Raw genomic sequence first — 27,245 nt, 5'->3', positions numbered from 1 at the left:
TTCTCTAGGCCTCTGGTGGGGGCTGCTCCGAAGGAACTGCAGGGTGGCCTTGCCCTGGGGCACCCCTGGAGCCACTTATGGGAAGAACTGAGTCTGTCAAGATATCCTCCCACCTGGAGAGAAGAATGGAGGCCAGGAGCTGGTCGCAGGAGAAAGGTAAATTGACCTCTGCACACAGCAGCAGACTCTCGGTGTCTGTCTCTCCTCTGCTTGGTTCTTACCTGCCTGCCTGTCTGTCAGTGTTACGGACAGAGGCCTTTTACTAGTGGGAAAGTAGGAGGGAAGTTTGCTTCTAATCTAGAGGAACTGCCATCTGATGATACATATTGGGAGATGCTACTCCAAAGTCATTTCCTAGGAAAGAACAACTTAATTTCTGGCTGAGACAGGAGGCAAAATAATGACACTGTAATACCACTGGAAACTCACAAGAGGGCAGCATTAGAACTGTGAACAGGAAGTTGGGGAGAAGGGATGCTTCAGCAGGGGGAGGGAAAATATTAGCAACACCAGAAATAGTCGCAAACAAATACAGAGCCTCTAATACGAGCCAGTCACCATGCCAAGTGCTTGACTAGTGTTGTCTCATTTCATCCTCACACAGTCCTCTGATTTACCCGTGCAGCTGGGCAGGTTGTTCATTAACTCAATTCTAGCCTGTGCTTTGCTCACCAAGCCGTGTGCCTGGCACAGGGGGGCCTCTATCCGGGGGAAGCAGCATCCTATCTAATAAAGAGGGAATATGCTAATTGACCCACATACCATCGCAAAGATGGTGGTGCCCACAGCCAATAAGGAGAGAATATGCTAATTGACTGCCCTGCACTCAAATATGGCAGTGCCCACAGCCACAAGATGGTGGCGCCCAGTCCCCACAGCACCGCTGGGGCAGCAGGCGCAGCAAGGCTGGGCCCACCTTGCCGTGTGCCTGCCTCTGGAGTCTTCCAGTCCTCTCAGCCCCCCAGCCGCCCAGGGCCGCCCGAGGCTCAGGTAACCAGGGCCAGCCGAGGCTTGCGCTGCCGGCAGTGGCAGCAGCAGAGGTATGATGTGGGTATCGTCTTCCCCTCATCGCCGGGTTGCCTCCCACCCCTGAGGGCTCCTGGACTGTGAAAGGGGGCAGGCCTGGCTGAAGGACCCCAGAGAGTAACTGAAGCCATTATCATTTTTATTTTGCAGGGAGAAAAAATTTTCCCAAGGCCCTACAGCAAGGAAGGGGTAGATGTGGGATGTGATCTTTCAAGGCAGGGCCCCCAAGGTCAGGGGACATTTGGAAAACTTAGTTATTGGGTTAATGCCTGTCCTTGGGGTCCATTTTACAAAGGTGAATGGTGGCACCCTGAACCCACAAGAAAGCAGGCAGAAGAGAGAGGCCATAAAGAAGGCAGACACTTGGGCATCTGCTCTGACCAGGCCAGGGGTAAAAAGCAGATTTGTTTCTCTGATGATGACAGTGCCATGAACATATAGGAGCACCAAAAGTGGTAGCTATGTGCCCAGCATGCGTGAACCGATTTATACAAGTTATTTCTTTTCATGCTTAAATGTCTACAAAGGCAAAGAATTTTGTTTTATTTTCTGATATATCCCCAGCACCTAGAAGAGAGCCTAGCACACAGTAGGCTCTTAGTAAATGTTTGTTGCATCAGTGAATACTCACAATAGCCCTCCAAAGCAAGTTTTATTATCTGTTTTATAAACATGGAAACAGGCCAGAGAAGTAACTTGCTGGAGGCTCTGTCGGAGGCAGAAACATGTTAGTTCCCTACACTGTGGTGATTCCAGAGAGGTTCCCATAACAGCTCTGGTGGCCCCCTGCCCCTCCCATAATGCCAGAGACTATTCTCTCTCCTATTCTCTGGAGCACCTGCTGCTGGGCCACTTCTTCCTGTTACTTGTGCCTCATCCTCATAGGGGAGATTTCAGTTGCTCCCTGGGGCCCATGGGCCTTGCATGATCCTCCCCTGGCATCATCTCCTGACCCCTGGCCCTTGAACCCTAAACCTTCTACCAGTTCCCCCAGTGGGTCAAGCCTGTGCACCTGCCATTCCTTCTGCCTGCAGTGTTTCCTCCAGTGGTTCTCTGCCTCTGTATTATCCTCCCACCACTCAACCCTCCCAACCCTCTCATTACCAACTGTAAGCACCACAACAGCAAAAACTTTGTTTCGTCCACCACTTATTGAGATAATATTTACATGTCACAAAATTCACCCATTTGGTATGTACAATTCAATGAGTTTTAGTAAATTTACTGAGGTGTGCAACTATCACTAAATCCAATTTAGAACATTTTCATCACCCCAGTCAGATCCCTCATGCTCATTTACAGTAGCTCCCACTTCCACCCCTATAACCAGTCATCTACCTGTTGTCTCTATAAATGTGCCTATTCTGGACATTTTATATAAATGAAAACATATAATGCTCAGTCTTTAATGTCTGGCTTGTTTCACTTAGCATAATGTTTTTGAGGTTCATCCGCATTATAGTACACATGGGTATTCCATTCCTTCTTATTGCAGGTAGTGTTCTATTGTATGGATATGCCACCTGGTTTATCCATTCATTAGCTGATAGGTCACAGAGGGATGTTTCCATTTCTTGGCTATTATGACTAATGCTATTTTTTTGTTATTTTTAAAATATGTTTTTAAAGATTTCAGAGAGAGCGAGGTGGAGAGAGAGAGAGAGAGAGAGATCAATGATGAGAGACAATAATTGACCAGCTGCTTCCTGCATGCCCCCTACTGGGGATTGAACCCACAACCCAGGCATGTGCCCTGACCAGGAATCGAACCGTGACCTCCTGGTTCATGAGTCAACGCTCAACCACTGAGTAACACTGGCTGGGAGACTAATGCTATTTGAACACTTATGAGCAAGACTGTGTGGACATATGTTTTTCTTTCTTTTAAGTAGATACCTACCTATAAGGGAATTGGGTCACATGGTAAGTTTATGTTTACCTTTTAAAGACACTCACACTGCTTAAAAGTGACTCCACTATTTTGTATTCTCCCCAGCAACATGTGAGGATTCTCATTTCTTCACATCCTCACCAACACTTGACATTATCTGTTTTTACTTATAGCCATTCCAGTAGCATGTGAATAAAATGGTATCTCATTGTGTTCCATAAATATTTGAATGAATAAATAAATAATCTCTGAAGCTGGACAGAACTTGGGTTTGAATTCTGGTGGTGATTACCTGGAGCAAGTCACTTCTGCACAGTGAGGCACAAGACATAATGGTGGTACCTTGAGAAGCAGAGTATCTGCTATAGATTATATGCCCCCTAAAAGGTAGCTGCTATCATCACCACCACCATCATCATTATTATTAATGTTATCATTACCATCACCCCAGGGACAAGCCCATACCAGGGACTGGGGTGATGGCAACTAACACCTGTTAAGTGCTCACCCTAACATGTCAGGCTCGCTTCTAAGCATTTGATATGTACTAATGCTGTAATCTACACAATAACATCTGAGATTGGTACTGTAATGATCTCTGTTTTAGATGAAAAAGCAGAGATTCAGAGAGTTTACATCACTTGCTCCATTTCAGAGTAAATAAGTGACGGAGCCGACATTGGACCCAGGCCATACTTACCATCACTGCATCCTGCTTCCTGTCCTTACAAGGCAAACTAGACGAGTGCCATGTAGAGAGCAGATAAAATGCAAGTGGAGGATGGGGGAAGGAGAGATGACGTCGGCTCAGGCCTGGTGGGGGCATTCCACTGGAGGCCGCCCTAGGAGCCAGGCCTCCACTTGTGGAATTTGCTCTTCATTTTGCATACAGAGCTAAAGGCATCTTTTGTGCTATGGCTCAGCAGTGAGTGACATCACAGGCACTGCCAGATCTTTATCAGTTCCGTCAGATTAATAGCTAACTGCACTTGCTCTGGAGGAACCAGCAAGGTGCCGAGTGGCAGAGCACTTGGATTCTTAAATAAGCAGGTGAGTGCTGGGCCCTGAGTAACTATGTGGAGGAGCTGCTTGGCGCTTACTTTACTGGGGGAAGCAATAGGAGACAGGCTGACCCCAGTGGGGAAGGCGTCAGGGGGCATGAGAAAGTGAGGTGGTGACGATGTTCTCTGTGGATTGTTGAGACGCTGCCGTCTCTCTCCCTCTCTGTCTCACAACCTCTTTCTCTCTAGTGGCCATCACCATGGACACAAGCCTGGATCCATCCTTCTTCCCCGGCAATCACTGGCTGTACTTCTCCGTGTACCTCTTCACCTTCTTGGTGGGGCTCCCGCTCAACCTGGTGGCTCTGGTGATCTTCGCCCGCAAGCTGCAGCGCCGCCCAGTGGCCGTGGACGTGCTCTTGCTGAACCTGACCCTCTCGGACCTGCTCCTGCTGCTCTTCCTGCCCTTCCGCATGGTGGAGGCGGCCAGCGGCATGCACTGGCGGCTGCCCTTCATTTTCTGCCCCTTAACCAAATTCCTCTTCTTCACCACCATCTATCTCACGTCCCTCTTCCTGACGGCTGTGAGCATCGAGCGCTACCTGAGCGTGGCCTACCCGCTGTGGTACAAGGCCCGGCCAAGGCTCCGACAGGCTGGCCTGGTCAGTGGGGCCTGCTGGCTCCTGGCCACTGGGCACTGCAGCGTGGTCTTTATCACCGAATTCTCAGGAAACTCTTCCCCCAGCACCTGCTACCTGGACTTCCAGAAGGAGCAGCTGGCCATTCTCCTGCCTGTCCGGCTGGAGATGGCTGTGGTCCTTTTTGGAATTCCCCTGCTCATCACCAGCTACTGCTACAGCCGCCTGGTGTGCATACTCAGGAGGGGAGCCAGCCACCGGCGGAAGAGGGTGGCAGGGCTAGTGGCAGCCACGATGCTTAACTTCCTCATCTGCTTTGGGCCCTACAATATTTCTCATGTTGTGGGCTACCTCCAGGATAAAAGCCCAGTATGGAGAAATTACGTGCTACTCCTCAGCACCTTGAATTCTTGTGTTGATCCCTTGGTTTACTACTTCTCATCATCTGGGTTCCAGGCTGACTTTCAGAGGCTGCTGCAAAGGCTGCCTGGGGTCTGGGGCTTCTGGAGGCAGGAGAGCTGCTTGAAACTGAAGAAGAATGAAGAGGGGCAACCTCGGGAGCTGTCCAATGTAGAGAACAAGTAGTGGACGCTAAGAGGGCTGTGGAGCGGGTGTCAAGTGGCCTGATCTGAAAGACATCTCATTCACAAGGCAGTTCCTAGCTCAAGTCAGGCGGGACCTGGGAGTGGCAGGCTGGGGACTGTTGCAGTCAAGCAGAGCAGGCACCCAGCCTTCCTAAGGATGTGCTCACCAAAGCCCAATTCTTGATTTCACCACACTGCCCTCCCTTCCCATCTCCCCACACGCTGTGGATTAGGCCTAGGATGTAGTCAAGGTGAGAGAGCTCTGGAGAAAAATGAGCTCCCGGTGACAGCAGCCAGCTCCGGTGCTTTTCTAAGTGTGAAAGAGGAGTTGAGAGCAGTGTCCAGGGCCAAGGGAGCTACCCAGTGACTTGAGACAAGAGAGAAGAATCTACCCTTCAGAGCCACTGACCTGGCAAGTCAGGAGCGGAGGACACAGGATCCAGGCACAAAGGAGCATCCTGCTCTCACATGGACTTTTCCAGAAAGTTTCCATTGTTCAATAAATTCAGATTTTCAGGGACATTTATGAAAAAATGACAGAACAAAAATTACCTGAATAAATTTGATAGCAAGCAAAAGACAATGGTCTTTCCTTATTCTGTTTTCTTTCTCTTTTTTAAATTAAATCTTTATTGTTCAAATTATTATAGTTGTTCCTCTTTTTTCCCCCCATAGCTCTCCTCCACCCAGTTCCCACCCCACCCTCTGCCCTTACCCCTCCCACTGTTCTCATCCATAGGTGTACGATTTTTGTTCAGTCTCTTCCTGCACCCCCACACCCCTTTCCCCCCAAGAATTGTCAGTCCACTCCCTTTCTATGCCCCTGGTTCTATTATATTCACCAGTTTACTCTGTTCATCAGGTTTTTTATTCACTTGATTTTTAGATTCACTTGTTGATAGATGTGTATTTGCTGTTCATAATTTTTATCTTTACCTTTTTCTTCTTCCTCTTCTTAAAGAATACCTTTCAGCATTTCATATAATACTGGTTTGGTGGTGATGAACTCCTTTAGCTTTTTCTTATCTGTAAAGCTCTTTAGCTGACCTTCAATTCTGAATAATAGCTTTGCTAGATAAAGTAATCTTGGTTGTAGGTTCTTGCTATTCATCACTTTAAATATTTCTTGCCACTCCCTTCTGGCCTACACAGTTTCTGTTGAGAAATCAGCTGACAGTCGTATGGGTACTCCCTTGTAGGTAACTGACTGTTTTTCTGTGCTGCTCTTAAGATTCTCTCTTTGTTTTTTGCCCTTGGCATTTTAATTATGATGTGTCTTGGTGTGGTCCTCTTTGGATTCCTTTTGTTTGGGGTTCTCTGCGCTTGCTGGACTTGTAAGTCTATTTCTTTCACCAGGTAGGGGAAGTTTTCTGTCATTATTTCTTCAAATAGGTTTTCAACATCTTGCTCTCTCTCTTCTTCTGGCACCCTTATAATTCGTATGTTGTTTGCGCTTGAAGTTGTCCCAGAGGCTCCTTACACTATCTTCATATTTTTGGATTCTTTTTTCTTTTCTGGTTGGGTATTTTTTGCTTCTTCGTATTTCAAATCTTTGACTTGATGCTTGGGATCCTCTTGTCTGCTGTTGGATCTCTGTATATTATTCTTTATTTCAGTCAGTGTATGCTTAATTTCTAGTTGGTCTTTTTTCATATCCTCCAGGGTCTCCCTAAATTTATCGGTGGTTTCTAGTAAATTGTTGAAAAACCTTATAACCGTGGTTTTGAACTATATATCCAGCAGTGTGCTTTCCTCCATTTCTGTCATTTGTGACCTGTTTCTTTGTCTCCACATTTTTTTTTATGCTTCTCTGTGTTGGTAGAGTGGCTTTGTGTGCTAGGTGTCCTATAGGGCCCAGTAGCTCAGCCTCCCCAATTACCTGAGGTGGACACTCTTGGTGAACCCCTTTGTGGGCTTTGTGCACAGCCTTGTTGTCGTTAAGCCTTGATTGTTGTAGGTATCACTGGGAGGAATTGACCTCCAGGCCAATTGGCTGTGAGAATCAGCTGTGTCTATGGTGGGAGAACTTCTGTGCTGAAGACGCCCTTATGGGGCAAGACTTAACTTCAGTGGGGCTTTGGTGCTTACTGAGTCTGCCCCCTGAGTGTGTCCTTTATGGATCCAAGGACCTGCAATCTGGATGGTCCCACTCTGACCACTGGGTACAGTGGCTCTTGGATCTAAGGAGGTGCTAATTTAGCCTCTACTTGAGGCTACCCAGCAGGAGCTATGAAGAGATCTGCAGATTCCCCTACCTCATTTGGGGTTTGGAGGTGCCCAGATGAGGCCCAGCTGTGAAGCAATGCAAGCTGCTGTGGGGCCTTGGGCCTTCTCTTGGCAGTTCTGGGTCTGTCTGGCCCAGCTGCAGTTTGTTAGGTAATTTTCAGCTGCCCTGTTCCTTCCTGGTTTGGAAGCTTTTATGTATGTGATACTTGGAGCTGTACCAGTCATTTTGGGGCCACAAGGCCACAAAGTTGAAGAAGAAAGCTAAGAAGCTAAGGGTGGCCCTGGGCCCCGATGACCTTATTGAGCTGGGACTACCGCTTCCAAACTCATTGTTAATAAACATCGCCATGTTTGACTTGCTGTTGCCTATTCTCTAAGTTGCAACCAAATGCATCCTAACTATAATGGATAAGTCTATTTTAAAGCATCCTATATTCTACTACGACCTACCTGATGACCTCTTTTCTTACTTTAAATTATTTTATGATTCTGGAATCTTAAAACTCAACTGCTTTCTTTGTAGGAGCTATGAAATCTTAGTGTTCACTTTATCTCTTATGCCTGCACTTGGGAGATTTCTTATGGTTCCAGTCAGTAGCTCTAGCAGCAAGATGTCATGACTCCTCTCACTGAGAAGCAGGCTTTTGACAGTGGACTGGTATGGCCGCATGGCAACAACATTACAAAACAAAAAACAAACCTACTGGACGGGACCCTTTTAAGGCCAAGTACCATCTAAAAGTGTTTATGCTTATCATGGGACCTTAATTGGCATGAAAACAAGAGAGGGTTGAATGGGCGGATCATGAGATGTTGTCCTATGGAAGGGTCCTCGATCCTGCTCAGTGTTCTTAGAAGCAGGCGATCTACCCAGTCATCTTGTCTTGGAGTCACTATAACGTACACAATGCCCACATGAAGGTAAGGACATGCGTTCCTGGATGCTAATTTACTACTTACAGTTAACACATGCAATAAGCTTGCTGCTTATTGATTCCCTCCATTTCTGCCTCCCTTTATAACTGTTTTCTTTAGTTGCCTGTGCTTATGACACTCATCTTTCTGATACCATAGAATATGGTAAATAACTTCCTGTTTGTTTATCCTTTGGAAAGTAATTAAATTACTTACTGTGAGTAAAAACGTCAATTGGAAAAGATGTAAGTAGGAAAGTTACCTGCAGAATGAACTAAACAAACAGACCAGCAAGCTTGGGCACTAGTTGGGGTACCAGCAGGGCTCCTACTGCTGCAAGCTGACCGCATACCCAGCCAGGTGGTGAGAAATCAGACCAGGTTCTCTGAGATGAGAAACACAAGAGGGCCATGCAAGCATCACTTTTGACCTTAAGACCCAGTGATGTCCTTCTAGGTATTACTCAGGAGGATGAGAGCATCCCTGTACACAGACTATAAGCAAAGATTCATAGGGTTACTGGAAAGAGGACCTGGCCCCTAGTGGGTCTGCCTCAGGCCAGCCGGTAGTGTGTGGGTTCTTCACTTTGTGCAGGAAACATTTCACAGTAGAGTCCAGATGACTATGAGGAAATGTTTTTAAAGCTGGGAACAGTACAACGAGAAAGGGTTTAATATAGAAGCAACAGGAGAGTCTAGGCTGGGCTACCCTAGCTCTCTGGGAAGTCAGAGAAAAGGAGCCTTGGAGGTCAGGTGGCAGTGGTTCTCAACCTTCTGGCCCTTTAAATACAGTTCCTCATGTTGTGACCCAACTATAAAATTATTTTCGTTGCTACTTCATAACTGTAATGTTGCTACTGTTATGAATCGTAATGTAAATATCTGATATGCAGGATGGTCTTAGGTGACCCCTGTGAAAGGGTTGTTGGACCGCCAAAGGGGTCACGACCCACAGGTTGAGAACCACTGGATTAAGGGGTTAGCCAGGGATGAGGGGCCACTCTCCATTGCTTCCCTAGTTGCAAGCTTCTTGAGTCCCTTTACGGTTTAGGACAGTGAAGGCGAACCTTTTGAGCTCAGCGTGTCAGCATTTTCAAAAACCCTAACTTAACTCTGGTGCCGTGTCACATATAGAAATTTTTTGATATTTGCAACCATAGTAAAACAAAGATTTATATTTTTGATATTTATTTTATATATTTAAATGCCATTTAACAAAGAAAAATCAACCAAAAAAATGAGTTCGCGTGTCACCTCCGACACGCGTGTTATAGGTTCGCCATCACTAGTTTAGGAGATGCATACCTGTGGGTAAAAAGTGGGGGAAGGTAAGAGGAAAAGGGAATGGTGGGGCTGTTCCCCAGAAGGAGAGGATGTGCTGGGTCCTTTGTCTTGAAGCTTTTATTTCTCTCTTGCAGGCAGGTATCTTAGAGGAGACCTCAGGGAAGGGTTTCAACACAATACTCATCAGTTTTCCAGGTGTGCTTCTTCAGGGGCCTGGTCTTCACTGGTTCATCCGTGTTAGGGCAGGGGTTTGTTAGTCATTGCAGCTGGTCCTGGTGTCACTCCCTGGTTTTGCTGCTTTTCTGGGCCCGGAGCTGAAATACAACTGAGGCCTAGATGTTACCTGTAGGGAGGTGACCTTCCGTACCTGCTGTAAATCACTCTGCAGTTTGTTCAGCATCTGTCTCTGTTTCCCTATTCCACTTGTCCTGGCTCACTGCCCTGTCTCAATAGCAGCTATAATCATAATAGATCAAAACTGGAAATGGCCCAAGTATCCATCAAAAGAGAATAGATAGCCCGGCTGGCATGGCTCAGTGGTTGAGCGACCACCTATGAATCAAAAGGTCACTGGTTCAATTCCTAGTCAGGGCACATACCCGGGTTGTGGGCTCCACCCCCAGTGGGGGCATTCAGAAAACAGCTGATCAATGGTTCTCTCTCATCATTGGTCTCTCTATCTCTCTCTCTCTCTCTCTCTCTCTCTCTCTCTCTCTCTCTCTTCCTTCCTCCATTAAATCAATAAAAATATTTTTTTTTTTTTTAAAAAGAGAGAATGGATACTTGAGATATAGCCATGCAGTGGAATATGACTCGGCAATATAAAATAACAAACTGCTGACAGAGTTATAGCTACTAACTGTGATATTGTGATTCATAATAAGAAATATATATTTGGTCTTTGTCTCTGGTTCTGGCACCGAGCTTCTAAAAGCCTTGGAATTTCCTAAGTGAGAACAACAAAGGTGTCTTTTGTTATGCTAATGAGGTGACTTTTGGACCCGCCTAAGGATGGGGGTTGGTTGCCAGTGGAGCCAATCATGTGATTAGAGGTTTGGAACTTTCCGTGGCACTCTCAGACCTCTGGGCTGGGGTTGGAAATTGAGATCAATCACCTGTGGCCAATGATTTAATCAATTGTGCCTATGTAATGAAACCTCCACAAAACCCCAGAGAGCTTTTGGGTTAGTGAACACTTGGAGATCTGGGGAGAGTGGGGCACCTGGCCAGGGCATGGCAGCTCCGTGCCCTTTCCCCATACTTTGCCTTATGCATCCTTCCACCTAGCTGTTCTTCAGTTATATCTATATCTATATCTATATCTATATCTATATCTATATCTATATCTATATCTATATCTATATCTATATCTATATCTATACCTATACCTATACCTATACCTATAGCTATATCTATATCTATATCTATATCTATATCTATATCTATATCTATATCTATATCTATATCTATATCTATACCTATACCTATATCTCTATCTATCTATATCTATATGGCTAATATGCTAAGTGTCTGACCATCTGACTGGTTGCTATGACACACACTGACCACCAGGGGGCATATGCTCAAAGCAGAAGCTGCCGAGCTGCAGTGACTTGGCAGTGGCAGTTCTCGGGTTATGCACCTCGAAACCAGAGAGGAGGGAGCCAATTCCTCGTGGGGCCATGTGATTCCACCTTCGGCCGTGGGTTATGTTGTTGCAGGGGCACTGTCGGCCCTGAATCTGGTTTACTGCACACTTGCGTTTGTGTTCCACACCCTGTATGACAGCAACTTTGCAGAGTGCCCTCTTGCACTCCAGGACCCCTTGTGGGATGTCAGACTGCTGGTTTCGGCCCGATTCCCGCAGGCCAGGCCGAGGGACCCCACCTGCCGGAGGGACCCTGCTCACTCCACAGACACCCTTTGAACCACAGCGCTACCCCAGGTGTGGCCAGCCGGCCAACTGGGGAGGGACCATGGGAAGTGAGCTCCAGGGTGTGTCCAGCCCATCTCTCCCAGTCCTGCAGGACACCTTCTAACTAATTTCCTTTCAATGTGCACAAATCCATCCACCGGGTCACTAGTTCTTTTATAATAAACCAGTGATCTCATAAGTAAAATGTTTCCTAAATTCTGTGAACCACTCTAGCAAATTAATTGAACTTGAAAAGGGGATCATCGGAACCTCTGATTTGTAGCCAGTCCAGTCCGAAGCACAGATAACAACTTAGCTTGGGACTCGAGTTTAAGGGTGAGGGGGGGGGGCAGTTTTGTAGGACTGAACCCTTAACCTGTGGTACCTGATGCCATCTCTAGGTAGATAGATATGGCATCATCTCTATCAGAATTGAATTAAATTGTAGGACATCTAGCTAGTGTCCAGATCGTTGCTGGGTGGTGTGATAGAAACCACCCCACCCCAGACTGGGATTGGTACCAGAGCCTCTTTACTGATAAAAAGAAGATCAGTGGTTGCCAAGGGGAGGGGTTGTCTGGGAAGATGCCAGAGGGACATTTTAGGGTAATCAAAGTGTTCTACAACTTGACTGAGGTAAGGGGTACACATTTGTCAAAACTTATCAAACTATGCTTAAGTAGGTGCATTTATTATATATAAATTAAACCTCAGTTTTTAAAAAGGTGATTAAAAAGAGCTGTGTCACCTCACCTCAGTGCCCATCCCCTTGGTGTACATAAAATAATCAATTAATCTTCCCAAGTTTCAACAAGCCAAGCAGGTATCTGCTTTTGCTGTGCCACTCTGCAGAAGTTGGGACTGCCGTGGGATACTCCACGTTACACAAACGGGCAGAAACCATGGTAAAAACGGGTGATACATGGCAACTAGCTCTTATCCTGGTGCTGGAGATCTGCAGGAAGCAGTAGGACTATGGCCAACTGGAGAGTGCGTGGCTCACATAAATTTAACTCCTGGCAGACCCGTGGGCTCAATGCTGCCATACCTTCCGGTATTTCCAGTTGAACATCCAGCTGTTATTGTGCTTTAACATCTTATATTCTGACAACCAATTCCAACTGTTTCTGTATTGTGTGTGGTTTAAGTATTGAGGGTGTAGGTCGTCTCATGTGGCCTCCACAGCAGTGGAAGCTGAAGAGGTTCAGATGTTTGGGATGGGTGGGGAAGGACGCAAAAGTTAGTGTCTTTTTGTCATAAGCGCAGTTCACAGATACCTTTGATGACTTTAGAAAATCATTCCTCCCGGTCCCTGCTCTTATTTCAAAGTCCCTGCCCACCCCAACAGCCCTTCTCTGAGCGCCACAGGGCAGGGCTCTGAGGGACGCAGCCAGGCAGAGGAGAGGAGCTTCTAGGATCCCCTCTCTCCACCTGGGCTCTTCCTCCCAACCCCATGTTCCGGAGGCATCGTTCTGGAAGGCTGTCCCCTTTCACTCTGGTTCTAATCCGTAATAGTAACTGTGTACAGGGACATCTCATGTTCACAAATTCAAACCAAACTCTTAATTTTCTCCCACAAATCTGACCATACTTCCCAGCCTAGTCCAGCTCTGTAAATGGTAACACCATTTACCTAGCTGCCCAGGACAGAAACCCTGGCATCATTTTTTTTTAATCCTCACCCGAGGTTGTTTTGAGAGAGAGAGAGAGAGAGAGAGAGAGAAGAGAGAGAGAGACATTTATTTGAGAGAAATATCTGTCTGTTGCCTCCCATAAGCACCTTGTCCCAGAATTGAACCCACAACCTTTTGGTGTACGGGGTGATGCTCCAACTAACTAAGCCATCTAGATTAAAATTTAAAAAAAATCATGCCTTTTTATGGAAGGGGGTGAAAATGGGAGACATCTGTAATATTGCCAACAATAAATAATAAATAAATAAATAAATAAATTATCACACAATAAAAAGGAACTTTTTCAATTGTACACTTTTTAATATATACAGTTCTGTGAATTTCAACACCATTTCCTGTAACCACCACCACAATCAAGATAAAGAGCCGTTATAGTCACAACTGTCCCTCACCTCTAGCTGCTGACAACCACAGATCCACTATCAGGACAGTTTTATCTTTTCAAAAATGTCACACAAATGGAATCATAATGACTTTGAGATTCATCCTTGTTATTGTATCATAATTTGTTCCCTTTTATTGCTGAGTCGTTTGTCCCATTGTATGACTGAACCACAATTTGCTTATTTATACAGCCACTGAAAGACATTTGGGTTGTTTCAGTTTAGGGCAATTATGAATAGAGCTGCTTTAAACATTCATGCACAGGTTTTTGTCTGGACATATGTTTTCATTTCTTTAGGTCAAATATCCAGAAGAGGGATGGCTAAGTCATATGGTAATTGCATGTTTGGCTTTCTAAGATACCTTTGGTCTGTTTGCGGAGTGGTTGTACCCTTCTGCACTCCTTTCAGGAATATACAAGAGGTTCGATTGCTTCACATCCTCATCGGCACTTGATGTTAGAGTTTTTACTTTAGCCATTCTGATAAGTGTGTAGTGGTCAGAAAGCCATTCCTAATGCCTCCTTCTTTACAATCCACATTCAATTTACCATCAAGTCCTATTTCTTCTGTCTCCAGAATAGATCTTACATAAATCTGTTTCTCTCCAACTCCATGGCAACCATTATATCTCACCTGAACTATTGCAAAAGCTTCTAACCTGGTTTTTCTTCTTATCCTCATCCTCATCAGTTCACCCCATAGCAAGAGGAAGCTTTTAAGGACATAAATTGAATAATGTTATTGCCCTGAATAAAACCTTTTATGGCTTCCCATTGCAATCCCTCTTCATGGCCTATCAGGTTCTGTGCCATCTTTCCCTGCCTCTCTCTGCCATGTCCACTGGAGCCATCCCAACTGCACTGACATCACTCAGCTGGCCTGGCCCCAAGCAGGCCACACTCTCAATCCCTGCAGGCACTGCTTCCTCCACACTTTACCTGGCTGGCTCACCTCTTCTTTCAGCTGTTGTCTCCAATGTCACTCTTTACAAATATATATATATTTAAACAATATTTATATATATTTATTTTAAATAATACTTTTCGTTCAATTACAGTTTCAATACATTATATTAGTTTCAGATGTACAACATCGTGATTACACCTTTATGTAACTTACCAAGTGATCGCTCCACCCACGTCATTCTTTAGATAGGCTTTCTCTGATCACCCAATCTGACGTAGCACCCCCACCCCCTTGATATTATCTCACACTGAGCTTCCACTGTTTGAATCATATATTTGTCTGTTCATTTTCTTAATATGTGATTCCTCCTTCTCGACTGGGAAGCTCTTGACAACGGTCACCACGTCTGTTTTATTCATTACTACCTACCCAGGTTCCTAAAACAATACATAAAAAAGAATAGTCATTTGATAAACAAGCGAATGAAAAAGAAAAAGTATCTCTTATTTTTCACTATTATAAAACTGCTACAGGAACACCCTTTTACATAAACGCTTAAGCAGGTGAACATCTCCTAAAAGCGGTACTGCTGTTTTAAATGGTATATACATTTGAAATTTTTATAAATACTGACAAAGTACCATCCCCAGCTAAATCAACCATCTCTCCCCTAACAGTCTGTAAGAAACTCCGTTACCTTGCCAACAAGGGAAAATACTAGTATAATATTTTAATTTTTTAAGTTGATATTTAAAATTTAGTATCTCAGTGTATCAGTCAGGGTCCCCCAGAGAAACAGAAGCAATAGGATGCATATATACCTAGAAAGAGACTGGTGTAAGGAATTGGCTCACTCTGGTGGTCTGGAGAGTCCAAAATCTGATGGAGGAGGCTGGCAGGTTGGAGACACAAAAGAGTCGCAGAGGAGTTCTGAAGGCCGTCAGCTGGGGAGTTCCCTCTCGCTCAGGGATGTCAGCTTTTTGTTCAATTCAGGTCTTTACCTGATTGGAAGAGGCCCACCCACATTATGGAGAGAAATCGCTTTACCCAAAGACCACTAATTTAAATGTAAATATCATCCAAAACACCCTCACAAAAACATCTAGAATAATGTTTGACCAAATATATGGGCAATGTGGCCCAGCCAAGTTGACATATAAAATTAACCATGCACTCAGTACTATTTTAACTTTATTTTCTCAGATAGTAAGTCAGGTAGAAAATATTCACATATTGTATATAGTTATGTTTTTTCCTATACTATGTCTCTTTTTTATTTGATTTGCTGGAATTCTTTGAACCTTTAAATGAAACTTTTATCAGTTGTATATGTAGAAACATAGTAGTCTTTTACTTTGTTAATAATACATTTTTCCATAACATATTTTTATATGCTCAAAATTGTCATTTCTTTGATGACTCGTACATTTACATAATGCTAGAAAAAAAACCCTCATTTATAAGGCTTAAAAGTAATTCTATGTAATACCTATACAACTTCTATAGTTTTAAAAAATATATTTGATCTTTAATACACCTGGATTTTGCTTTCATTATTTAATTACAACTCTTCCAAATGAAGAGGCAACTATCCCGACATTATTTATCGAATAGTCCATCTTTTCCCACACTGACCGAAATAGATTTGGATCATTTAATTAGAAAGAATTCTTGAAATGTAATCTACAATAAGATATCATCATTTTACCTATCTTACTAGCAAAAACATAAAAGATTCAAAATATCCAGTGTTGGAGAAGGTGCATAGATATGGCACTGTCATGCACAATTGGTGGGAATGTAAATTACTGAACATTTTCAGGAAGATAATACGGAAATGTCTATCAAAAATTTTAAAGTATATCTCTTTAATCTAGCAGTTATACCAATTACATATGTAAAAATCTATCTAGCCAAAATACTCACATGTAGATAAATGGATAGATAGATAGATAGATAGATGATAGATAGATAAATGATTAGCTAGATATTAACTGAAGCACTATTTATTACAGCAAAGGAACTGGGAATTATGAAAATGAGCCCTAAATGGTTGCATAAATTATAAGATGGTCCTAAAATAAAATACCATGTAGTGCTCTGGCCGGTGGTGCTCAGTGGTTAAGAAGCATCAACCTGCACATTGAAGGATCACAGGTTTGATTCCCAGCCTGATCAGGGCATGTTCTGGAGGCAACTAATTGATGTATCTCTCTCACATCGATATTTCTCTCTCTCTCTCTCTCTCTTTCTTCCTCCTGTCCCTTCCCTTCCACTCTCTCTTAAAAAATCAATGGAAAAAATACCCTCAGGTGAGGTTATTAACAACAACAACAAAATACCATGTAACTGTTAAAAAGAATATACTGGGTCTGCATATTCTAACATGGAAAGATCACCCCCAGATGAAAAATAGATTTTCAAAACAATATATGTAGTATTATTCCATTTATGCATTTTTTAAAAGTACATATTTATGATGTGCATATATGGGTATAAACAAAAGAGAGATTACCTCAAGGAAGGGAGAAGTAAAGTGGCATTTCACAGTTTACTTTCTATTGTTGTATTATTTTATAATAGAGATATCTTTGTGCATTATTACACAATTTTAAAAAGTTAAAGCACTTATAATGGACTAACATTCACCACCTTGATTCTGACCAAGGTAGAACAAAGGGCACAGAGATTTAAGTTGCATGAAAAATCAGAGAGATCCTGTGAGATTAGCTGGGATAATGAGGATAAATCATTTAACACAGTCAGGCCTCCAAGTGCCCATTCCTCAAATCTCAGGCATTGAAAACAGAGAGTGTCTTCTCTAAGAAAAAGGAGGGTGGTGTTCCCGCGAGATGAGGGAATGTGAGCAGAACGTACAATCAAGAAATGACAACCAGGGCAGATGCACAGAATATATGTGAGAGGGTCTCATCGCCCCCACCCACACCCAGGTAGGGCCGGCACATGCCCTTGGACATGGCCATTTCTCTCACTGATATAAGATCAAAAATGTACCCCAGTCCTGGCTGGTGTGGCTCAGTGATTAGAGCATCAGCCCTAACACTGAAGGGTCTCAGGTTCAATTCCCAGTCAAGGGCACATACCTGGGTTGAAGTTTTGATCCCGGGTCCCAGTGGGGGTGCATGAGGAAGGCAACCAATCCATAGCTCTCTCAGTGTTTCTCTCTTGCTCTCTCCCCTTCCTCCCTCCCTTCCACTCTCTCTAAAAAATCAATAGAAAAATATCCTCAGGTGAGGATTAACAACAAAAACACACCCTGAGGTTGACTATCAGAATAATCACACACAGACAAAGCCCTGTCTGACCGGTCTCCTGTGAGGAGTCACATGGAATTATCAGCAGTGAGTTCAAAACATGATCAGATTTCTGGCACTGTTCTATCAGTTTCTCCCCAGACTGGTCTCCAGACACCCTCCATAAGCAGGCATGGTATTTTCCCCAAATTAGAGGGCTCCTGTGGACCCTTGAGATACATGACAACAGCCTTTGAGGTACAGTGTCATACCCTTTGGGGAAGAGCTTCCTATCATAACAGCTAGAAAGAAAATTTAAAATGGTAACTTAGGGAAAAAATGGCACAGAGCCGAGGCTGTCCCTGTAGCACCAAGAGTCTGGCTCATAAGCTTTCTTCAGTGAGGGAGAGGAGGTGAAGTTATAACTGGTGCACCGGGGATTGTGCAAAACTGGCTTCTACTTGGGAGATGTCCTACTTGGGAGCGCCTTTCCTCTTGCACAGTGTGGCTGACACAGATGGAGACCATCGCTGTGGCCTGTGAGACAAGCATGCAGCAGAACTGGTCGACAGCTTTGCAATTCAGTAAAGATTTCCTCTACAGATGATCTCTTTAACTGGTAAAATAATCTCGAGGGGTTGGCACCATCCTGCTATCTTTACAGATGACAGCACTGAGGATTACATCTGTGAAATGAATACAGAGTGTGAAAAGGGAACCTTTGCTGTTTTAGTTTCAGCCAAGAACAATCAACAGATACCAAGCACCACCACAGCCGAACGAATGGGAGGTGTTGGACCATCCATGCAGACTCTGAAAACGAATTCTGTCAGCACTCGCTCAAGACCCCCGTTAGGCCAAATACAAGGAGCTGGGAAGTGGAAGAGGCAGACATTGAGGACTGTTCTGGAGTGCACTGTGCTGACCCCAGTGGGAAGGCGAGGAGAACACAATAGAGGGACTCCAAGGTAGCAGCGGTGACGGCTGTGCCAGGTGCTTGCTGGGAGGAATCAGAACGTGGCTCACTGGGTCTGGCAGAGCAAAATAAGAGTGAGCTGCTGGGCCACCAACAATGGACAAAGGTGTGTAGCTCCCTTGGACCAAATAAGGGCCCTTTGCTGAGCAGCCAGTCTAAAGTCATTTTAAAAATGATACCACCCGAGGGTCAGCTTAGAGGAGCCATGCAATCCAATGAGGAATGCCCAGGGGCTGAGAGTGTCAGATGTGGCCAAGCAGAGGAGACACTCCGCATCCAAGGGAGGCACAGAGGCCATGCCAGTGGGAAGTCCAAGAACCTGTAAGGTTCTCATGGGAGAATGAGCCGGCACTATATGTCTGCCTCGACCAGAGGACTTCGGCTTCAGGTCATAACTGTACCAGGCCAGCTAGTCATTTGCTGCCCCTCATGCCTACTCTCTACCCATAGGGTGGAGCCCTATGTGGGTTCAAAATAAAAGCTAAAGAGTGGGAGAGACAATGAGATGAGATGGAGCCAAAAAAGAGAAATCCCAATGGCCATCCCTCCTCCGCAGGCTGCGAGCCTGAGCATTGCAGAGCCGGAAGGGAGACACGATACTGGAATAGAATTGGGAATTTTGATGTAACACCGGCCTGGAGCTGTGTGACTATTAAGCTGGACTGATCTTTTTATTGTCAAAGAGTGTCTGAAAAAGCCATGGCACCCAAGCTTCCAAGCTGCAGATTGACAGGGTGTAAGGGAAGAATAAAGTTAGGGTGTACTTTAATCTTGTCAAGTCCAGCTCATTCAATAGCATGATTATATTTGATTCTAGATGGCCTCAGGGTGCAGTCTCTTCGGCTTTTAGCATCTGCATGACATCCAGGACAGCTCTTGGCTCTTGAACGACCAGATGTAGAGAGGGGCTGCTGCCCGAGAGTGGATCAAACCTGGCTGCACTGGACCATTTGCCCACACCAGGGCCTGGTACAGCACAGGCCTGGAGGCACCTGGCCCAGGCCTCACAATTACTCTTTGGACATGATCACCAGATAAGATTAAATGTAGACTCGTAGACTCGCAGAAGTATCTTGATAGGCCCCGACTTCAGACCTGTGGCTCATTCCTGACTTTACACTTCAATGAATTCTGTCAAAAAACAAGGAAATGGAACCCTAAAATTATTTTCAGAACAGTACAATTTCATGTTAAGAATGCTGCTCTACTATTATAATCCCATTTTAGCATTTCATCACTTTTTCTTTTCATATACTAGGAATGGCCTGACTTCTGAGAGGCCCTGCTCTAAGGACATTGGTCATCCTTTGGTTGCCTAGCACCTGAATCCTTTCCCATGTTTAGGGAACTGCCCAAGTATGAATTCCGAACCTTGGTGGGAAGCAGAGTCCAGCTCCCACTAGAGAAGGTGACAATGGTTGGGTGTTTTCCTTGCATCCCTCCTATGTTTACACATTCAGGAGCATCTCTCCAAATTCTAAACCTGAAGCTACAAAATGGTACAAGAAGCTGGGACAGTAGAGAATTAGTTCTGGTGGTGGCAGTAGCAGCACCAGTAGAATGTGGCTCTAGGGCCCAGTGTTCAGTGTGTGCATGTTTCGGGGGGAGGGGCTCCTGTGTCCTCATTGGATTGTGTCAGTGGCATGACTTCTATGTGGCCTTGGCTGTGCAGCTTCCTTTATTCTTCAAGCCTGGTTCTCAGCTTTCCTGGAAGATCTCTGAGCCATAACATTTTTATCATATAATCCTTAAATTAGCCAGAGTTGGCTTCTGCTGCTGCAATTAAAACCCATTACAATGATTACGAGCTAAGAAAACCTGCATTCTAATGAGAGATGCTCAACCCATTAGGAATCTCTTTGATGCATTAAAACAGCAAAGAGACATTGCTTGATATCTGTTCAACTGGAAAACACTCAGAAACCAGACAAGGCCAAGTAGGGTGGGAGTATGGCTCAGCGCTCCAATGGCTGCAAGGCTGCTGGCTCTGCCTTTTTTCTTTTTTTCTGTCTACTTGGGTCCTATCAACTCTCCCATCTGGGCCACCCAACAGAAGAAAAGGCTGTGGCTGGGCCGTGTGGACCGCACTGGCACTTCCACGAATTATCTCACCTTAATTCTAGGTGTTCACTACTGTGATGAGCAAGATAGCTCATAATAAATGCTCAATAAATGTTAGCTATGAATATTTTTCTTGCTTTTAGAGCAAGATTACACACATATACTCAGAAAAAAAAATTGTGTAACAGGCTATTCGAAGAAAAACTGCTAACAGTTTCCTGGGTATTCCTTCCCCTAATCCAATGGTTCTCAACCTGTGGGTCGCGACCCCTTTGGCGGTCCAATGACCCTTTCACAGGGGTCACCTAAGACCATCCTGCATATCATCCTGCATATTTACATTACGATTCATAACAGTAGCAACATTACGGTTATGAAGTAACAACTAAAATAATTTTATCGTTGGATCACAACATGAGGAACTGTATTTAAAGGGCCAGAAGGTTGAGAACCACTGTGGGCCCAATCTACTCCTCACCCAGCATCCAGAGGGATCCTTTGGAAATGTGAAGCAAATTATAGGACACCTCTGCCATCGCACTCCGGATGTCACTCGACATCCTGACACGGCCACAAGGCCCTACAATCTGGTCCGTGCTGACTGTCCTGACCTCATTCCCACAACTGTCCCCTCACTCAGTTCCCTTGCAGTCACTCTGGCCTCCCTGACCTCCTTGACTGAATGCCCACAACATTTCACACCTCAAAATCTTCTTTCTTACAAGTCTCTGCTCAACATCACCTCCTCGGAGAGGCCTTCTCAGACTGCCCTCACTCTTTGTCCCATACTCTGCTTTTCAAGTCTCTGTCTTCCCCTGGCTTGATGTTATGTATCTGTTTCTCAATCTATTGCCATCGGCTTCATGCAGCAAGTCCTGCTCATGCTGGCTGCCCAGCATCAGTGAGCACTGTCCCCTGGGGCTGCTCTGCAAGTACTCACTAGGTGCACGTGCAGGTATATGTCCCCTTCTCTCACAACTCACTTTTCTTACACTTTGCTTTTTTCATATAACCATACATCTCAGAGTTCGATCTCCACTGGCCTATGTAGATCTGCCTCATTCCTTGTAACAGATGCATAGTATTTCTACTATTAGATGCCCCACAGTTTTTACTTAACCAAACCCTTTACTGGTGAATATAAGTTATTCCCAGTCTTTTATTATCACAGAACAAACAAACAAAGAGAAAACTCTGTGATAAATGTTCTCCTTTGTGAACACAGGAAAGTCTATCTATGCAATAAACTCATAAAGATCAGCTGGGTCAGATAGTGTAGGATTTTTAATCTTGAAAGATATCATCAAGTTGCACCCCAGAGAAGGGTCCCAAGTAACAGGGAAATAGATAGAGGAGTATGAGATGAGGCTGGGCGAGGGGTGGGGGCAGGGAGGGAGGCAGGAAGCTGACACAGTGGATCTGTAAGCCACTTGAGGACTGTGGCTTTAACTAGATATGGGGAGACTATGGGATTTTAAGTAGTGGAGGGATGTGACCTGCTTGTGTCTTAAAGGATCATTCTGGCTGCTGTGTAGAGAACGCATTCAAGGGGGCAATAGCAGAAGCAGGTGGACAAGGTAGATTATTAAGGAATGCAGGTGAGAGATGGTGATGATAGACTGAACGAGAGTGGTAGCAGTAGGTGGAGAGAGGAGTGGTTGGATTTGGGATATAGTTTAAAGATTTGCTGATGGAGTAAATGACAGAGGAAGAGTCAAAGATATCTCTCAGGTCTTGGGGCGGAGCAGCTGAAAGGATGGGAAAGCAAAGCCTGTGTTACCTGGGACTCCACTCCTGAGATGTTGGAAGTGTGGGGCTGGTGAGGCAGTAGCTGGTGGAGGGCAGCATTTGGAAAACCTCAATTTCCTAACAGGTAAGTTGTCTTGATGTTAGATTGTTTGTGTGGTTTCAAAGAGGTACAGCTGAACTGCAGTGGACCCAGCTAATGGGTAAATGAGAGCAGTGACCACCTCGAGCCCAGTTCCCTGGTTGGGCCCTTGTCCCTCCTTTCTCTTTACTTTCCCATCATTGCATGCTGCTGCATGTGTTGCTGGACACCTCGGTTCCCTATCAGCCTGAAGTGTTTCCTAGTCATTCCCTTTTTAGTATCCCTATATCTGGCCTTCTCCTCATCTGTTGTTGCAGGATGCTGAAGAGGACAGCAAAGGCTCTGTGTTGTCAATATATCAGGAGGGCTCTGAACCCCAAAGGGGCTGTCAGATTCTGACTGGCTGCAGCAGCTTATCAGGACATATCAAAGACTAGGAGAAGACGATAAAATCAACAGATGAGACAGCCATCATTTGAGGTCAACCAACTCCAGATGAAAGTCAGCTCTCTCAAAATCACTCCTGTGTCCTCTTCCGACAGCCCAACAGGCTGAGCAACCTGACCTGCCTTCTACTCAGCCGCACTGGTTGCCTTTCTGTTCCTCCAACACCGTGAGCTTGTTCCCACCACGGGCTTTGGGACTTGCTGTTCCCTCCACCTTGAATGCTCTTCATGCGGCTAGCTCCTTCTCATCAGTTCAAATGTCCCTTGTCAGCTCAGGCCTTTTTTGCCATCTCTAAAAAAAAAGGCCCTTGCTAGTTTCTATTTAGATTTCCCTTTTTGTTTCCTTCCTTCACTTGAAATTACCTGGTTGGTTTGTTTGCTATCTGTCTATTCACTCGTGTTCCCAGAGTAAGGGCTCAGGGCACTTGATGAATGGGAAGCAGAGTGATGGTGAAAGGTCTGGCACTGTGGAGAGGAAGCGCACATGCATAAATAGTGCAAATAAATCTGAACTTTGTACTTAGATGCATTAGAGGTGGGAGGCTGCACTGCCCACTCCCATGATGCAGCTGTTTGTGAGGTCAATGCAGCCTTATGATTCTGTAAGACATCTTAGTCTGAATTCCCCTTTCTACCCAAGTGACCCTAGGACCCCAGCACCAAGGATGTCTCATTACTAACTTGGCTGACAGAATGAAGATAAAGAGAGGAGGCAATAAGCATAGGTTCTGACATATTCTTTGCTTGTATCAGCAAGTACTTTCAACTTTCATCCTTTCACCCCTTGCATTCAAGTGTCTATTATATGCAAGGACTATGCTAGGTGTTTTATAAGGACAAACTTCAAAATACTTACTTCTGGAAGAACCAGCGTTACCTAGATTCAACACTAGCACCTCTTGAGAAGGGCTGGGTCCCTGCCTTTTTCCAATCTGAAGGAGACTTATTGAGAGACTCCTTAGCCTTAGAAATTGCCCATGGTCCTGGCACCTGCTAGAAGAGAGGGCTCTGGGAATCAGTTCTGAATGATTGTGGGTGGTGATGGATAAAAGTGGCTCCTTCCCTAACGTTTTAAGATAATAAGGGCAACCTTATCCACCAATCTTCGCCTTCCCATTAAGTTTATGTTCCTCAATCAAATGCATGCAGTAAAATGGCACAAAGTGATTTGGTAGAGAGCAAAAGATTATCATGTTGCTTTCGTTCCATGCACATCAAACATCAAAACCACTTCCTGGGCGCACACTTTAGGACAGGCACTATGTGGTTAGGGAGGGCCACTGCAGGAATGCACCACTTGGGTACCAAGGTGGACAGTGATGAGCTAAGTGAGAAGAGACCATCTCTTCTGGAGAAATTGGGCTGAAAATCACTTTCCAGGGGAAAGAACAAGAGCCTCCGTTGGCAGAGCTAGGCCGTCAGCAGCAAGACACACACATTCCCTGAGGAGAGACAAAGCATCCTCTGTGTCCGTGTCTTCATGTGTCTGCCTTGAGACACCATCATGGAACAATGTGGACCCTACACAAGCTGATGTGAGGTTACCAGTGAGAAGTCAGGGTCCTTGAGAGAAAAGATGGGCAACAGGAGAAGAAAGAGCAGAGAGCAGGAAGTGGATGCATGTGCAAAATTGCTAGAAATAGGTGTCCAGGGAAAGGAAAGAGGACAGATTACTTGGAATTCAGAAAGAGGAAGAAGCTCAAAAGATCTGGATTCTGGGAAAAATAAGTTTGGTGAGGACAAAATTTGGAGGGATACCCAGAGGGCCAAGCTTCCTTGTAAAGAGCTCAACTACTGACCTTCCTCTTTTTAAACATGTGACTCTTCTAAGTATAAAAGCCTGTTGTTCATGGAAGAGAAAAGTGGTCCAGTTGCATAAGGTTCAACTTGCTTCTGTGACCTGTTGTATTTGAAAAGCCATCTATCTGCCTGCAGGAAAAGACAAGGCGCCTAATTTTGCTTGTGCTCAGGGGCCATTGGGATTACAACCCTAGAAAGAGTTGGACTAGAAGGAATGCATGTAGATAAACTTAGGAAGATGGAGCAGAGTATGGGGTTTACTCTCCATGAGGGAAGAGGTTATAGAAACTGGAAAGTGGCAAGGACAAGGCAGTGGAGAGATGTTGCTGGTGAGGGCTGGGCACTGGTGAGAGCAGGAGGAAGACTAAAGGTGAACTCAGTCCCAGCTGAGCGGGAACCTCCCTATTTCACTTGGTCCTCTACAAGAAGCTCCACAGTTCAGGAATGTGCTGGACAGATGGGCATCAGTCATTTGTTACCAGTAACAGGCTAAATACTCAAAGCTTTATTTTAAATGTCTACCTTAATGATAACTTATAGGAGATTAAAAGTGGCTCTTGAGTGACATAAATCTCGTGTACATATGCTTTCTTCAGTGGGAGAGAAAGGGTGAATGTAACACTCGTGGAGCAGGGAGAAGATACAGTGAAGCTGAGAATGGACTCGCCTTGATTTGGGGCTGGGAAACCCATGGTCAGAGAGGATTCTGACCCATCATTTTTTTGTTCAGAAAGGATGGCCCCAAGTCTCTGAAGCTTGGGCTTTCTCTTTGTCTACATCATATCTGTGGGGCAGTTCCACCAGCCCCACCCTGCACCTGTCCACATCCTCCTGCTCAGCCTGACACTGGTGGGCTTTCTGCTGCTGCTGCTGCTGCTGCCCTTCAAAATTGCTGAGGCTGCATAGGATTTCTTCTGACCTTTGGGGGACACGCTCTGTGCCCTCACTGACTATGGCTACCTGCAAATGGCTTTCCCCCTGCAGTACAAGCTGTTCCGCTGGCCTGTGCATGGAATAATTGCTGCTCAGGTTTTGGACCTTGTCCTTTGGACCCGGTAGCATTGTGATCATTTCCCTATAACTTACCAACCAACAATGGGATGAGTGATGCCAAAGGCCTCCCTGTCTGCTGATGTGGTGCTTCCTGAGAGGTTGGAGCTGTGCCTTGCCCTCTATTTCATCCCCATGGTGGTCACTATCTTCTGCTACTGGTACTTTATGCATAGCATGCTCTCCCTGCCCCAACTGGGTACCTGGCAGTGCTGGAGAGCCATGGGGCTGGCCACTGTGACCCTCTTCAAGTTCCCAGTCTGTTTGGGGATCTACAATGTGTCTCAGGTGACGGGGTTCTTCCAGACGAGAAGTCAAATCTGGAGGGTGTGTGAGGTGTTGCTCAGTGCTTCAGTGCATTTGATGCTTGGGTCAGCCCCTTGATTTCTGATTTTTCCTCCTCAGCTGTCCACAAAGCCTCTGATGAAAGGCTACAGAAGCTACAGAGCTTGGGTGCCTTACTGTCAACGTGCTAGAGGATAAGAGTTGGGGAACCATCTGCAAAGAGAAGAGATGGGAGCTTAAGTATGACCAATGTCAGCTTCACAGGAGACTAAATTTACAAACTTGTTACTTTCTTACAGACAAAGGCTAAAAAGGGGGAACAATGAAACAACTGGGTCAGTTCTCCTGTGCCTAGTTTAAGAAGCAAAGAAGAACAGTGAGCATCTCAAATCCAACTCATTCATTTGGTGGGTGTTTTCATTTTATTCCCCGGAGTTTATCACATTTCCTTATTTATGGTTGAAACTGCTTCATGGTAAGCCACAAGCTCTGTTATCCTGGAATATCCAAGTCCTGGAATTCTTTATCTTCCCCACTCAGTATCAGTAAGATACTAGCGTTCACTTATCTACTACAGAGCTCTTTGCTATATCCTTGGTCCTGATTTGCTGGGGTGGGTTCCATATACTGGGTCTGAATGTCCAGCATAGTCAAGAGTCTGGAGAGCCAGACAGAATCCTGCACATGAGCCCCAAGGACCAGCACCCCAATCAAAGCAATTGCTAGCTCAGGTCTATAAAACGTGCAAGAGGAGAAAGAGTTCTTGAGAGAAGAGTCAGTGCTAGTGTGAAAAATTCGAGTCAGGTCCTAGCTGGTTAGGCTCAGTGGATAGAGCGTCAGCCTTTGGACTGAAGGGTATCAGGTTTGATTCCGGTCAAGGGCACATACCCGGGTTGCAGGCTTGAGCCCCTGTAGGGGGCGTGTAGGAAGGAGGCAGCTGATCCTCGAGTTTCTCTCATCATTGATGTTTTTTATCTCCCTCTCCCTCTCTCTTTCTCGCTAAAATCAATATATATATTTTAAAATCCAAAGAGGATATTTGCTTTAAAAAAGAAAGAAAGAAATTTGAGTCAGGATACT

The 27,245-nt window shown here is 45.1% G+C and overlaps 1 protein-coding gene and 1 pseudogene across 1 annotated transcript; both read left to right on the top strand.

The window, feature by feature from the left end:
• The first annotated feature begins 26 nt into the window (after positions 1 to 26).
• FFAR3 (free fatty acid receptor 3) lies at positions 27 to 5,708 on the top strand. Its single transcript, XM_059666837.1, has 2 exons — positions 27 to 156; positions 4,168 to 5,708. Exons 1-2 carry the CDS (start codon positions 78 to 80, stop codon positions 5,139 to 5,141), a joined length of 1,053 nt encoding a protein of 350 aa, XP_059522820.1. The 5' UTR covers positions 27 to 77; the 3' UTR covers positions 5,142 to 5,708.
• Positions 5,709 to 25,565: 19,857 nt separating this feature from the next.
• On the top strand, positions 25,566 to 26,437 carry LOC132216367 (free fatty acid receptor 2-like; annotated as a pseudogene).
• The last annotated feature ends 808 nt before the right edge of the window (positions 26,438 to 27,245 follow it).

This window comes from Myotis daubentonii, chromosome 15 (genome assembly GCF_963259705.1).
Source record: "Myotis daubentonii chromosome 15, mMyoDau2.1, whole genome shotgun sequence".
Classification (NCBI taxonomy): Eukaryota; Metazoa; Chordata; class Mammalia; order Chiroptera; family Vespertilionidae; genus Myotis; species Myotis daubentonii.
The sequence above is the reverse complement of the archived record's forward strand: the minus strand, read 5'-3'. Positions and strand labels throughout refer to the sequence as shown.